Source organism: Lissotriton vulgaris, chromosome 3_1, assembly GCF_964263255.1.
Source record: "Lissotriton vulgaris chromosome 3_1, aLisVul1.2, whole genome shotgun sequence".
Lineage (NCBI taxonomy): Eukaryota > Metazoa > Chordata > Amphibia > Caudata > Salamandridae > Lissotriton > Lissotriton vulgaris.
The window spans coordinates 339,319,500-339,334,951 of NC_141689.1; the positions used below are offsets into that span (position 1 = coordinate 339,319,500).

Sequence of the window (15,452 nt, forward strand, 5' to 3'; positions counted from 1 at the left end):
TACGTAGACGAGAGATTTTCCCAAAATACCCCTTTTACAGTTCGCTGCATGTCACCTTCAATTAACAGGACAATTTCAAAAAGTCTCTCAGGGGGAGCAACATGCGTATCTGCAGTTTCAATCACAACAAAAGTTTCAGTCGCTGTCACCTTCAACAGTGGACGGAGGGCCTCTCTCACTATGGTAATCTCTGCAGCGCTGTCCAGCAAGGTCAGAGCCCACGTCAGATTCCGAAGCCGCGTTCTCACTATCTGGGGCATAACGATGCGCGGTCAGGGCAGCGACTTTCTTCGTAGTAAACTGAGGTCTCTTGGGCGTAGAGCCTTCCTGCTGATCTCCACTGGAACGCGGGCGGGGCTGACCACGTCCTTGCTGGCCACCCCGGCCCCTGCCGCCCCCTCCACCACCGGTTGACGGAGCCGATGAGTCCTGAAAGGAACGAGGAGAGCGTTGTTCAGAAGCCTGAAACCTCTCAGGCGATTTAATCATCGCGCGGTCGCGCAAATCATAAACTCGATCCGACTGCGCAGGCAATGGAGACGCAGGAGTTGAAACCTGTGTTTGTTGTTGTTGTTGCTTACCCTGATTCTGTTTTTTAGGCCAATTTTGTTTCTTGGACTTTTGTTGACCACTAGTTTCCGATGTCTGACTCTGGGGCTGTTTCTTTTCCTTTTCAGAAAAAGTCTTAACGCCCTTGACATTGCGGCCCACCATTGCGTAAGCATGCACAATAATCTTTGCTAACTGTCGGGGTCGATCGGGCTCGGGAACCAACGCTAACGCGTTAGCAACTTGAAAGTTCACTGCATCACCCTTGACATTCGCAAGGATCACACCGCAAACCACTTCAAAGGAGCCACACAGACGCATGCCCAATTCAACAGCCGCCTCCGGTCCATGTTCATCCTGAACACGTTTAAGGACCCCACCTAGGTTAGTCACAGACGGGGAGCCATAGCACCTCGAATAGACCGCTGCAAAAGTTTTTCCCCAGGTTTCACAGTCAGCAAGGTCAGGAGCCAGATCCTTCGGTAAACTCAGTGTAAGAATCCGATGCTTATCACCCGGACTCGTATTAGGAAACACAGCCTCCAGCTGGCCGAATTTCTCAGCAAGCCAGAACGGAAAATCGTCCATTTCTAAGGGCTTTTTACCCATCACGGAATTAACCATGACCGGGTTGATTTTCAGACCAGCATGTTCCGCTCGAAGCTGTGCGCCCCTAGGGGCTGCTTCCTGAACATTACGGCCAATGTAATGAACAAGCGCTCTAATTACTCCCACCGCGACTTCATGAAGCCGCCGCAGATCAGCCACGTTACAAGTGGCACGTTGAGGGTGAGGAGTAAAACCACCCAAAGCAGGCCATGCAGTGCCCGGAATGGACAAAGGACCTAACCTCGGAGCGGTTAAAGCGTGCGGTAGGGCGCCACCAAACCAAACTCCATGCTGCCAAGCGTCTATAGGAACCTCCAGTGCTCTGTACGGAGCGTACGCAGCCGGTACTACCGTAGCTGTGTATGTGTGGAACACACCACTATTAGCGTCCACTGCTGGAAATGTCACCCACGAATAAAACAGTTCGTACGGGTAAGCATGTTCCGCGCTCACCACCAGAACCACAGCCAAGCCATCTAAAGGGACATCATATATCCGCAAATGGTCACGCACCGCAATGCGACTATGCTGCGGGATGTCCACAGGCTGAGCCATGTTAGCACAGGAATTAGAAAAAACAAAGTATACTTTGTAGCCCAACTGGGTAGTAATTCAAGGAAACCGTTTTAGATAGATTCAAGCTTGAAAACAACCTATTTCAAAAATAGGTAGGTTTTTCCGACACTGCCGTTTTCCGGAAACGGGAATGTAGGCGTTAAGGTTTGAATGATATACTACTCGAGTGTCATGTTATAGGGCCAACCAACGTATGGGCGCCATGTCGCAGGGTTTCCGTTCTCTCACAGAACTGTGCTCAGAGACCTAGAACCTGGGTGAGTCAGGGTGACCCACAACTCACCTATGTTTCAGAAATCCCCTTACCAGGCTAGCTACAGTATCTCATCGGCAGTAAATACTTCCCGATGTCTTAGACAATCCAGAACATGAACTTAGAATACCTCAGGTATCGTGGAACACATGAACACTCTTTCGTTATATTATCATTCAAAACCGAAACTGGGAGGCAATGAGAACACGTGCAAGTTTGAAATGTTTATTTTTTCAATGCAACATTCTCAAACGCAGTATCTTGTATAATACCAACATACATATTATAAAAATCAGAGTCAGCAGCATAGTCACTAATCCATAATAAGCAAACTGTGATAACATATTATGATGCAAAATCTATAGAATTCTGTATCACCTATATTTCGCGCACCCTAATTAGCATATTATATTATATCTAAGAAGGTCTCATTTGGGCTTTAGCTGGGCGAACCCATACCTCAAATTCTCAGTAGTAGGAGATCACATCAACAGCTACCAGCTCTCAGCATGTCCAGCATCAAGTGTGTTTAGAATTTCCTGTAACTGTATCTTGAACTCACGTAAAGCCCAAAGTTGGCACAAACATTATTTGTGTTATGACTAACGTAGTGCGAGGATCAGGCCTACAATAACCTTGTGTTAGAGTTTGAAGCTCTCAGTGTGCAGACAGTTGTTCCAAATGTTCCAGGCACGACTGATATCAGTGTAATAATATATTATTCTGAAGTAAATCAAATCTTTCTTCTAGGTTAAAAGCTGAAATAACAATTAGGTGTCGTGTGCAAACCGAAGCAGAAAGAAAAGATGGCGTTTAAACTTTTAACAAGCACATGCTAACTTAACACAACCTATGGAAACGTAATAACCATATGACAGGAGCACTGCGTACTGATAATGACGAGCCGCCACTTGAAACCTGAGAAATTTGCGATGTCTTCTGGATACCGGAATATGAAAATAAGCGTCCTTTAGATCGATGGAGCACATCCAATCCCCTTGGTGTAATTGAGGAAAGATCTGGTGAAGAGCCAGCATTCGAAATCTCTCCTTCCGAATGAATTTGTTCAGTCGCCTCAAATCCAGAATGGGTCTGAACTCTGTGACTGGACCCTTTTTCTGCACAAGAAAAAATCGAGAGTACAGGCCTTGACCTCTCTGCTGGAAAGGAACTGGTTCTATGGCCTTCTTCTTCAGGAGGAGATCTCTTGTCATAGGGACGAAAAGTACTCCGACGTTTAAATTCTTTTTTCTTCTCAAGGCCTATGGCCTTAAGAGTGTCCAACTCCACCTTCATCTTAGACATCTCGTCGTCTGCATGAGATCCAAACAGAGTTGATCCATTAAAAGGTAAATTGACCATTTTCCTCTGTGCCTCCGGCTTTAGCCACGTAAGGCGAAGCCAGGCTGTACGTCTTGCGCAAACACCGTGTGCATAGCCATGAGCCGACAAGTCCGTCGCATCAGCAGCCGCGCTAATGCTCTGGTTAGCCACCAAACCTCCTTCCTCCACTATTTCCAGGAAGTCTTTCTGATCCTCTTTAGGGAGTTTATCTGCAAAACGAGCCACTGAGTCCCAGAGCAGACGGTCATAGCGGCCCAATAGAGCAGCCGCACTGGCCACTCGCATGACCGATCCTGAGGTATTGCACATCCTTCGCCCCAAAGAATCCATACTCTTACTGTCCTTTTCAGGTGGAGCAGAAGAGGTAGATGCTGCCGAATGCGCCTTTCTGACTGCTGCTACAATCAGGGAGTCTGGTGGTGGGTCAGACCGCAAAAACATTGGGTCTTCCTCTGGAGCCTTGTACTTCTTCGCAATCCTAGAAGGACCTGAACCCACTGTGGCCGGAGTTAGGAATGTCCTCATTGCTGGTTCAATCAATCCGGGCACTAACGGTAGGAGAGGCCTGCCAGTCGTCTTATGATGCAAGGTTTCAAAGATGACTGACGTTGCTACCTGGGGAACTGCCATTTTGATGCTGAATTTACTCGCTCCACGACATAATACATCATTAAATGTGCTTAAATCGTCTACTGGAGACACTCTGGAAGGAGGAGTAGAACATATAGTCGGAGAATAGTCTCTATATGAAGATCTTGAAGAAGACGAAGACGATGTAGAAGACGGAGTAGGAGTTCTACGTCTTCTTTGAGGAGTTGCCGATCGCTGCCTCCTACGCTCCCTTGAACGAGATTTCTCTCTCACTAAGGATCTTGAGCGTGATCTTCTATGCAGTTCCGTCCGAGGGGCCGGAGCTCTCTCCCCCATTTTCGGACGCATCTTCCAATGCCTTAAACTTTCCAACCACCTCGGTGACAAGTTAATAGGCCGCTATGTATGTTCAGGTGAAGCTTCAGGTGACACCTGCACAATATTCAGCTCTGCGGAAGACTTAGAAGCTCTCGACACTGCACTGTGTTCAGAGACCAATGAACCAGACGGGGTCCGCTGTCTGGGCACCAACTGTCTGTCATCTGACACCTGCCCTGAGGTTGAGCCCGAATGAGCCACCACAGAAGAGTCCTGGTGCACTATCCCTTGCCCCACTGTAGATCTGTTGTCTTGCTGATCATGCGGGGAATCCTCCACTCTAGGTTCGGGACTTATTTCTGACCTCGACAAAGACCTAATTGAGGTCCGGGAGGCTGGTCTTGATAGTCTCGACTCCGACCTATGATCAGGTGGGGGAGACCTAGACACTCCATGCTTCGAGCCCGAAGCATGCTTCGACGTCGACTTACGTCGCGATGGAGACCTTCTCTTTTTAGGTCTCGACGTCGAATCCTTCGACGTCATCCTTTCTCTCGACGTCTATCTTTTCCTCGACGACATATGTCTCCCTCTCGAGGTCGACCGATGACTCTTCCTCGACGTTGACCCTTTATCCTTCGACGTCGACCCTTTCTCCTTCGACGTCGAACCTTTCTCCTTCGACGTCGAACCTTTCTCCTTCGACGTCGACACATCCTTCGACGTCGACACACGATCCTTCGACGTCGGACATCTCTCGTCCCTCGACGTCGACCTCATACGATCCTTCGACGTCGAGCGTTGCACTCCCGCCGTCGTCCTCACTGCAATCGACACCAGTTGCCTCGACATCGAAAGGGATTTCGACGGCGATTGCCTCACCGGCAAAGTCCTCGACGTCGATGGAGCTCTCTTCAACGTCGACGGCGATCTTGTCTTTGACGTCGAGCGCACCTTTTTTGACGCCGACGCTCCCTGGAGTCGATGTTTCTTAGTTCTACCTTCTGGAGACGCTGATCTTCTACGTTTAAGCTGAGAAGATGGCTTAGCAGATGATAATAGGCCTTTAGAACTCTTCTCGCCACGGTTTTCTCTCTCCAGAAGGCCCAGCAACCTCATTTTCTCTCTTTCTTTTAAAGTTCTATTTGAAAGGTTGAGGCAGTGATAACATTCTTCCACATTATGAGAAGCTGGAAGACACACCACACAAACAGAGTGTGGGTCAGTTTTTGACATCTTCTTCCCACAGGAAGGACATTTGTAAAATAAAGGTGGCATTCTGACTAAAAAACACCAACAGCTTAGTCAGAAAAGGATAACAAACCACCACAAAAGCTATATTTTGTCAAAAAAAGGCAAGAAAACCAATTTCTGACAGAAAATACTTCAAATGAGCAGAGCTCAAGTTCCAGGTTCCTCACAGAACAAGCCGGAAAAAAGAACTAACCTGTCACCTGTGGGGCATGATGGGAACAGAGTTCTCCTGGAGGCCTTAAAGGCAAAGTGTGCAGATTCTCTGGGGCCTTAAAGGCAGGGTGCCAGTCTGATTTTCTGTACACAGACATTTTTTTTTTCATATGCAGCCTTTTTTAGGCTAATAACTGTTTACAACAGGTTCTTTGATGAAAATAAAAGGTTTTTTCATGGCTATGAAATGCATTTTGGGCTCACTCCTGTTTATTGCATTTATATACAGCATATTTTCATGCTTCAGAACGTGTAAGGTTTGATTGATTAGCCTATGTGTTAATGTGAGGCTGCATATTATGGTTATTATACATGTATATGTGTATAATTACTTAGTACTATGTACTTTTGGTTATAATTACACATATATATGTATATTGTTTATGTGTTCCGGGTCCCCGCTCATGGGCGGAGATAATTCAGTGCTTATGACTATTAATGAGTATCCCCTGGAAGAGAACATGTAATACATGTAAATGAACTGTACAAATTCAGCAGTTAGGAAAGCAAAAATGAAGTACTTTTTTAAATTCTGAAGTGTGATGGAAACAAAGATTTTTATAGGATCAAAATAAATCAAGACACTTTACTTGGTGATGTACAAATGACCAATATTCACTGAAACCAGATTGCCATTATCATTAAAACGATATGTCTGTGCAAATTTAGTGACCTATAAAATGAAAAATATGCTGTCTGTAAATGACTGTGTGCTTCCACACGATGGTTTAGTTACGTTTACACACAAAAAACAAAATCACAGCTAGGTGAGTCATGAAAGCTTGTCATTCTAAAAATTGGGCTTTGATTCTAAAGAGTTTGGGAAGCACTGTTCAGAGGAATTGCTGATTATGTTTTTTGTTTTCTTTAAAAAAATGAAACATAAAACTTTAACAACCCAGTAATAGTTACAAGCCATGTTACAAATTCTGTCTGAAATAGCTTTACAAAAATGATGAGTGAGTTTTTTTTTTTTAAACACACTGGGATCTTGGCTGATATTATAGTGTCATGAATATTAATGAAGACGCAAAGATAAAAAATCATATCACCAAAATGTAAATAAAAAAAAATTCTTAGGACTTTCAAAATGCAATTTATCAACCGTATTACCTTTGAGGGAAGATGGATTGATTCCAGTCTCTGGGCTGAATCTAGCAGAAGTGACTTCATATAGGAAGATGGAGAATGGTTATTTGCAAATCGAAGAGCAGTGACCATGTAGCCGTCAGAGACAATCAAGTAGGGTGATCGTGGGTGAGACGTAACAGAAAACCTCTGTCTCATCACATCTTTCTCAGACGTTGTGGACCCAAGAGAACTATTTGCATCTGCAGTTTGCAATGCAGCATCGGATGATCTAATGAACAGAAAATGTGAAACATGATGAATACGGCTTTTAATAGAAGTGGCTTGATGTATTCACGAATAAACTACAATTACACCTTTATAAATGCTTTGCGATGTAAATTGTCATAGAACATGCAGGAAAAATGTGCACGCAGCTATAGTACATGTGAAACGTGTGCCTTGAATGCACGAAGGTACACCGGTATCTCCTCGTTTCAATAAAATCTTATTCATCACTTTGTAAGGTGAGAACAGAAGCTTGAATCAACATGCCATTACACTTACTCATTGCATTCTAACTTATTAAGTACTTGGTCCACTGCCAGGCAGCACAGTGTAATCAAAACATCCAGGCAAGTATCTCACTTACTCCAATAATTTTTGTGTAAGAGGCTAGTTTCAGAAGAAAAAAATAAAGGGTCCATGTGGAGCAGAGGAGGCATCTATTGCCCACAGGGAGGAGATCCATTTCAATTGTAAAATCGCTCCTGGCCAAAGGCCATCCACAGTGAGCGCTGAGGACACATAGGATGGTTGCAGGGAACTACTGATGGATGGAGCCAAGAGACCACAAGGTTACAATATATGTGGTTCATTTTCCAAAAGGGGGCCATGCACACATTCTGCATTACACATTCTCCTCATTCATACACGGTTATTAGTATCATAGGTGAAGTCAGTTTATAGGACATCAATGATGTCATTGATGATGTCACTGAAATATCAGTTGTAAGGGAACTAGACTATTATTAAAAGTGAAGGATCTGAGGCTTGTGCAAGTAACAGGTCCACAATTTCCCCCTCACTGGGAACCAAACACCCCACGATAGCGCTTAACTCTCAGAGGGAAGCAAAGGAGAGCAGTCCAAGGCCTACTCACGGGGTGGTGCAGGCTAGTAATCACCATTCACTGGCAGGCAATAATAACACTCAATAAATGATCGTCCACTCTGTGCTTTTTAATGAGAAAAGGAAAAGTACATTTATTACACACACACACTACTTAATACCACACAATAATTGACAAATATACATAAGGCTGGTGGAAATACCTTTAATGATTTTATATTTGACCCCTAAAGGGTCATGACTCGAAAGATCTCAGTACCACCCTCACATACAATATAGCACATAACCACATAAGAGGTTGTTGCCTTAACACACGCCCATTGGCTTTATCAATGTTACTACACTTAAAGACCATAATCACATGCTATAACGCATCACTCTATCATTGACTTCAGTAACCATTTCATGAGTAATCATTCATATCAGTAAGAAGTAGTGTGGCTCACTGGTTAGAGGCGGCAGACCCGAGAGCAGAGGACGGCCCGGGACCAGGGTTCGATTCCCGGCGCGGCAGGTTTCTGGACCAGGGTCAGCGGACTCGATAATTCTCTCGCCTCGGTGCCCACTCTGATCAGCGATCACACTCGGCAACTCTGGGCATTAGCTTGCCTCATCTTCACTAACGGCCCCACCAGACCGCCGGGGATGCCTGGTCTCACCCTGGAGATACCCATTTAGGGACCATCTCTCATGGAAGCCAGGAAGGGTTTCGCAGCGGTCGAAGCGCCTTGGGACCCTACGGGTAAGTAGTGCGCTATATAAATGCCTATACATTTACATTTACATTTACAACGCTCATTTAAATAAAACAGCGTAAAAGCATGTTACATGTCTGTGTTTTTCTTTAAGCCACAAACATGTAGCCATTAAGCCAAACAACAGAGGTCGCAACACTCTCAGAGCAAAAATTCAAGCCTTATGAATGTTCAAACTAAGGCTGAAAAGCCGGGGGGTTGGGGGGAGTGGTGTCATAATTTCTGTGGCCTAGCAAAATTAGTGTCACTTTGCAAAGCTTTTTGGGGGAGTTATTGCACTCCTGCAGCCACCCTCCACACACTCTCATGGTCGTTGGTGAGGCCTCTGCAGTTCAGGGGCCAACAGATCAAGGAAAGGTATTGGGCAAAACTAATCCCTGCAAGGCATTAAGGGGCACTCCACTGAGGAAGCCGTCATACGTGATTAGAGCTGCTCCAACAGCACTTCGTGTTCGTTGTGCAGGGCTTTGCGCCCTGAATCTTCTGGCATTTTGCTTTGTATCCTTTATTTGTTGGGGGTACCTGGGTTCAGCCCTTGCATACCCACCTGCTGCTTACGCTGGGGGTAACTCAGGGAGCACAAACTCAGCTGGCCCTGCTGGCTCCCTGGCCAGCATCCAGTATTGCCAGTGTGGGAGTCGGTAGTGCGCTTCCCCCTACTTGCTCCATGCGGGCAGGTGGACTCCTTGCGGCGGGAATCCTGCTACCCTCAGACACAGGGGAGTGAGGGCAAGCCCAACACAGTTGAGGGGGCAACAGTTGTGCTCCCCCTGCTTCCTCCCATTGACAGGGGACCGAAGATTGTAATTAGTAGATTTATATAGTGTGGCGTATCACCTGTGAGGTTATCCAAACGCTGTCCATGGGCACGGGGAGATTAAATGATTTGCCCAGAATCACAGGATGTTGATCCAACGCCGAGTCGGCAGCTCTGGCCACTGCACCACATCCTCTCTGGGTTCTCGGGCGCCTTTCCTCTTCTTAGGTAGGACGATGGCCCTCGCCCTTCTCTGCTTGCATTGGAGGCCTGGAGATGGGGTCACGGGCCCTTTGCTTCTGTTGTTGGGTGGTGGGGGGGCTGGTTGTGCAACGGCGCTCCCGCAGTTTCCTTGCTCAGTCGGGATCCCAGAGAGGGAATCCTAGGCACCCGTGTATGAAGCGACCCGGGGTTTGGGGAGAGCTCTGGGGAGATCGCCCCACCGAACTATTACATTTTAAATGAACTTACATGGGGGTTTCGGAAGCATCTGCATCGGAGCTCCACGTGCTTCATTTTCTCAGCTGTGGGATTCAAAGTCAAAGGTCAAATCCTCTTTCTTGTGATATTGTGGGCTCCGTTGGGCCATTTTGCGCAAACCTAGGCTCATTTTGCTCCTGGTAGCGAGCCCTAGCCACCTGGACTATTTTCCACAGACCTCTTGGCCTCTATGTTGGTATACTTAGCAAGGGGCTGGTTCTACTGGTGCCCAGCACCAGTCTTTCACCTTTATCTTGTCCTCTGGTGCTACTCACCTCCTGTTTGGGTCCAGTTCTTCCACCGCCCCCCCAACCCCCCAACTGATCCTTAGGGGGTGACATGGGATCAGCTTTCCTGGACCTGGAGAGACCCTGGTCCTGGGTGTAGGAAACTGGAATTTTGTTGCAGATGTCTTTCCACTTTTTGCCCCCATTAGAACTACTAGGTGCTGATTTTCGACTTTGACAGTGCACTGAAGACTGCTGAACAGACTCTAGTCTGGCTCTTTCCTTAGTACAAGGTAAAATGGTCTAAATGTAATGCAATTGGCACACACTTTAGCACCCCTGTAAGTCTCTAGTACGTAGTACTGTTGGTACCTAGAGTATGGGTACTAAGGAGGGTTCATAGGGCTGTAGCATGTATTATGCACCCTAAGGGTCCCACTACAGATTCCATTCAGGCTGCCATTGCAGACTGCGCGACATGGTGGAAACCATATTTCAAACGCAGCGTGACACGCTCACTGTGTGCCATGGCAAAGTCACTGCATAAAATATATGTAAGTCACTCCTAAAGCAGACCTACTAGCCCTAAGGTAGGGGTCACTGCATGAGGAGCTATGCCCATGTGCTGTGTAGTTCAATTACTAGATGGTACAAGTGAACAAGGAAGCCATATTAAGTATATATACTGGGGGCGGAGGGGCGGAGCTAGCTCGCCGCTTGAGCCGAGTGCTCCGCCGGACTGCCGCACTATCCTTCATTATCCTGCTGCACAAAATGCACATTTGCCCCACAGAGCTGCTCGACTGTGTGTTGGGGACCCTGCGTGCCATCGGAGGGATATTGTGTGCCAGCCTGTCTGCTGCGAGAGCTGCTCCGGAGAGTGGCTCCTCATCGGCCTACCTGCGACTCGGAAGCCGCGGCCTAGAGTTGTTCATCCGCCCGACGGGGCCTAGCGGCTTGGCGCTACTACAGGGGCCGGACTGGAGCTGGCCTGCTTTCCACTGCACTGAGGGGTGCTCTGCCCGCGATTGACCGGGGTGCTACTCCCGCTGCCTGCTGAGGCACTCGGCGCCTGGATTGCTGTTGACCCCGATTTCCAGGACAGGACACGTGTCCTGCCGCGGCGGCGGCGCTCTTGGGTGGCGTCTCCTTTGCCTGCCCTCTTGCCGCTTTGCCGAGCCCTGTGGGGAGGCCTCGCTTACGGCGGCGGTGATCCTTCCCTGGATCGGACCAGCTCGGGGGGCGCTTGGAGGAGAGGAGGAAGCTGCGATATCGGCAGTGGGAGCAGATAACCCCTGGCCGGAGACGCTGGGGAGGCCTTGGCCTACGTGACTGGGTGGGTCTGCGGAGTGAGGCCCTGCGCTCTGGTCCTTGTGTGCTTCCCGGACTGCGCTCTTCTGGACACTGCGGCCTAGTCTGGACATAACGAGGGTGGCGCTGCGCTTGGCGGACAATCTTGTCGCCCAGTTGCACCTGGCTGGAGTATTTTTTCGCAGCTGGCGTGGAGGCTTGATCGGACTAGTGTGCTGAGGAGACCTGGGGATGGGGAGCTCCGCTGTTTCTGTGACCAGAAGAGGAGTCCCTTGCACGGCGGTGAGTGTTTGACGCAGTGGTCTGGCTTCTGGCGGACTGGCTCGGGACAGGTTTGGCGAGGTGGTGATCCGGGACTGTACCCATTCTCTTTAGCCGCTGGGTGGGCCTTGCCCTGCTACACTTCCCCTGCAGGAAATGGGGCGAGCTGATAGAACTCAGCCCAAGATCTCGTTCGACCCCCCCCCCCCGAAAAATCTAAGGCGGGTGACCCTGCGACGGATGAGGGCCCGACTGACGGCGAACAGACGGCTGAGGAGCCAGGCCAGGACATTCGGTCTCTGCTGGTCAATATGGAAAAGAATCTGCAGGGCGGCATCTCCTCGCTGGGCTCTAAAATGGACGCCCTCACATATCGTATGGACCGCATGGCCGAAAGACTGGAAAAGCATGCGGAGCGCATGGACATGTCCGAGAGGAGACTGACGGAAGTCGAGGAGGCCCACACTACTCTGGACACTGAACATAAACAACTGGGCAGTGTCCAGTCTATGACAGACTCATCTGACACACCTGACTCGTTGGTCTTTCTCACATGGAACGTCCGCGGGCTCAATGACCATCGCAAGGTGCGCAAAATCCTTCATTATTTGCATAGACATCATATTGACGTAGCACTCTTACAAGAGACAAAACTTGACCCGGACAGCCAGATACTGCACTACAGGGGACTGGAGAGGAATGTACATGCGTCAGGCTTTTCCTCCCATGCTAGGGGGGTTTTAACTTGAGTTACTCCTTTGATCTCGGACCGGGATGGCAGATGCACGCTTTCTAGGGTACTGGGGAAAGGGATGGACTTTATTCTCCTAAATGTTTATGGCCCTAATTATGACCACCCTGACTTTTACGACTCTCTGACTACACTGTTGGCGCCTTACTCCACGGACAACATCCTTTGGGGGGGTGACTTTAATTTTACTAGACAACCTGCCCTGGACAGATCGGACGGTCCGGACAGACGTCCTTCGGCTGCTGCGCGAGAGGTGGAGGCAGCTCTTCTGTGGTTCGTCATGGTCTCAGCGCAACATAACATCCACACTAGAATGGACTATTGGCTAGCTTCTCGATGCATGGTACGGTCGATACGCGCGTGCAAAATATTGCCCAGCACCTTCTCGGATCACTCCCCGGTTCTCCTGTTGCTGCTGTCCCCCAAGGTATGTCCCCCTCCGTTTTCATGGTGGTTCCCCCCATATTCTCTTTTAGGTAGTGCGTTCCGGGAGGAGCTCAATCCATTGAAACGTTTTTTGAGACGAATGTGGGCTCGGTGGACTCCGTACAAACTGTTTGGGAGGCCTTTAAGGCGTATATTAGGGGGGTTACTATCTCCAAACATTCGGGGGTGCTAAAGGCGATACGTTCTCGCTTGGGCGCACTGGAGCGCAAGCTGCGTGAGCTCGAATCACTTTGTGGGCCTGCTCGGACTCCCTCAGTAGAGGAGGAACTTGCTCGTACGTTGGGGGAGTATAACGAGGAGGCGGACTCGGAACTTAAACACCTCGGGAAGTATGCTACGGCCAGGGTATATGGGGACGGTGCGCGGCCGGGCAGGATCCTTGCGCAGCTCGCTAAATGCAGCAGAGATGGTACCGCGATCCCGTTAATGCATGATCGCCAGGGGGGTCCCCCTCTTTCTGACTCCCAAGTGGCGGCCAAATTTAGGGACTATTATGCTGCCCTGTACTCTTCGAGAGGGCCGATCCCAGAAGAACGCATTCTAGACTACTTGTCACAAATAGAATTGCCCTTGATTCCCAACCTTCATCGGGAGTTTCTTATGCGACCTATTGAACGCGATGAGATTGTATTGGCTCTGTCGGACATGAGAGCGGGCAGCGTCCCTGGCAGGGATGGCCTTTCAGTCGCCTTTTATAAGGCTTATCAGGACATCCTTTTGCCTCATCTCCTAACCTTATTCGACGACATCTGCACTTCGGGAACTTTACCGCCGACCATGCGGGAGGCGATACTGGTAACGATTCTCAAGCCGGGGAAACCAGCGGGGGAGTGTGCTTCTTATAGACCTCTCTCCCTAATGAATGTTGACGTTTAGATTTTTGCCAAAATCCTTGCGAATCGCCTTAGCCCTTTGGTTACCTCTTTAGTTGCCCCTGAACAGGCGGGATTTGTACCCTCCCGAAATTTGACATACAATTTGAGGACGGTATTAGCGGCTATGCAGCATACTAGACCAGAAGTCCCGGCTATTGCGGTATTTGTGGACATGGAGAAAGCCTTCGACTCCGTTGAATGGCCCTTCATGCGGCAAGTTTTGGGCCGTATGGGTGTTGGGGATGTGTTTCTACGGCTACTGGCGACGCTATACCACGAGCCTACGGCTCGGATCCAGATTGGAACCTTGGTTACAGATCCAATACGCATCTATAGGGGCACGAGACAGGGCTGTCCTCTTTTCCCCTATCCTTTATGCCCTGACCGCTGAACCACTGGCCTGCGCTTTACGAGAGTACCATGGCCATAGGGGTATCCGCTTCCCGAATTATCGACTAGTGGTGTCCACATACGCGGGCGACACAGTGCTGAACGTTAGGGAACCGGAGACTAACCTTTCGCCGGTGCTATGGAAAGTGGTGCTTTTCGGCTCTCTTTCAGGCATCAGAGTCAATTGGGATAAGTCCATAATGTTCCCGCTTACCCCGGTCACGACCCGCTTTGAGCCAGAATATCCGCTTGTTTGGACCACCGATTCGGTACGCTATTTAGGTATCCGGCTCCATACGGATTCAGACATCGTTCTTCGGGAAAATTATGTGGTGGCCATTTCCAAATTGGAAGACGACAGACGGCTGGATTAGACTACCTCTGTCCCTGATGGGGAGGATTTCCCTGATGAAAATGATAGCGTTGCCACGCTTTTTCTTTTTATTCCTGAACATTCCCATGGTTCTCTCTAAACAATTCTTCCACCGCCTTCAATCGTTATTGGTCCGGCTGGCCTGGGCAGGTAAACAGCCCAGAGTGGCATGGAGGATCCTATCCTTACCATATGCGATGGGGGGCTTGGGCGCTCCAGATTTAGAGCTATATTACAGGGTGGCACCGGGTTCCCATGCATACCACTGGATACATGGCCCCTCAGATCTTCCTTTACTTGCGGATAGAATCCATAGTCGCGGATCCCAAACTTCTGCCGTCCCTTCTATTTGATCCTCAGGATAGGCGCACGGGTATATTAGATTCGCTGACCTCCGTTACTCATGCCTGGCACAGTATACTTAATTTACTCACCATCAATTTACTGTATTCCCCTTTTGTTCGACTGGAGTGGTGTTCTTGGTTGACTCCGTGTAGGGACAGAGGTGTTATCGCGGCACTGGGATCTCTCAAGGTCCATACAGTCTGAGACCTTTTTCTTGACGGAGCAGTCCGGTCTGTTGAGGACACTGTGGACGGGGTGGAATCACCCTCGGCGTTGGCTCTGTTTCAGTTACATAGAACCAGGCATGCTCTTCGGGCGCTTCTTGGAGAGGACATGGCTGAGCCTCCGGAGGTGCTGCCATTGTTGACGGTTATTAGAGCCCCCTCCTCGATCAGGCTGGTCTCAAGACTATCAGACAGTTTTGGCAACTAGAGATTGCGTTTACTCTAAACCTCGCCTAGATTGGCAACGGAACTTACAGACGGTTCTTTCGAATGATGTATGGCGGTATTGTTGTTTGAGCTCCAAGAGAATATCACTTAACGGTAGCCACCGTCTGGTTCATTTCACATTT

The 15,452-nt window shown here is 48.8% G+C and overlaps 1 protein-coding gene across 1 annotated transcript in view; it reads right to left on the minus strand.

Moving 5' to 3' along the window:
• CPLANE1 (ciliogenesis and planar polarity effector complex subunit 1) overlaps window positions 1-15,452 on the minus strand; it is a 2,360,818-nt gene that overhangs the window by 1,992,142 nt on the left and 353,224 nt on the right. Inside the window, exon 10 of the mRNA XM_086960545.1 lies at window positions 6,821-7,067. Within this exon, the coding sequence (XP_086816671.1) occupies window positions 6,821-7,067 (247 nt within the window). The remainder of the gene's footprint in view (window positions 1-6,820; window positions 7,068-15,452) is intronic.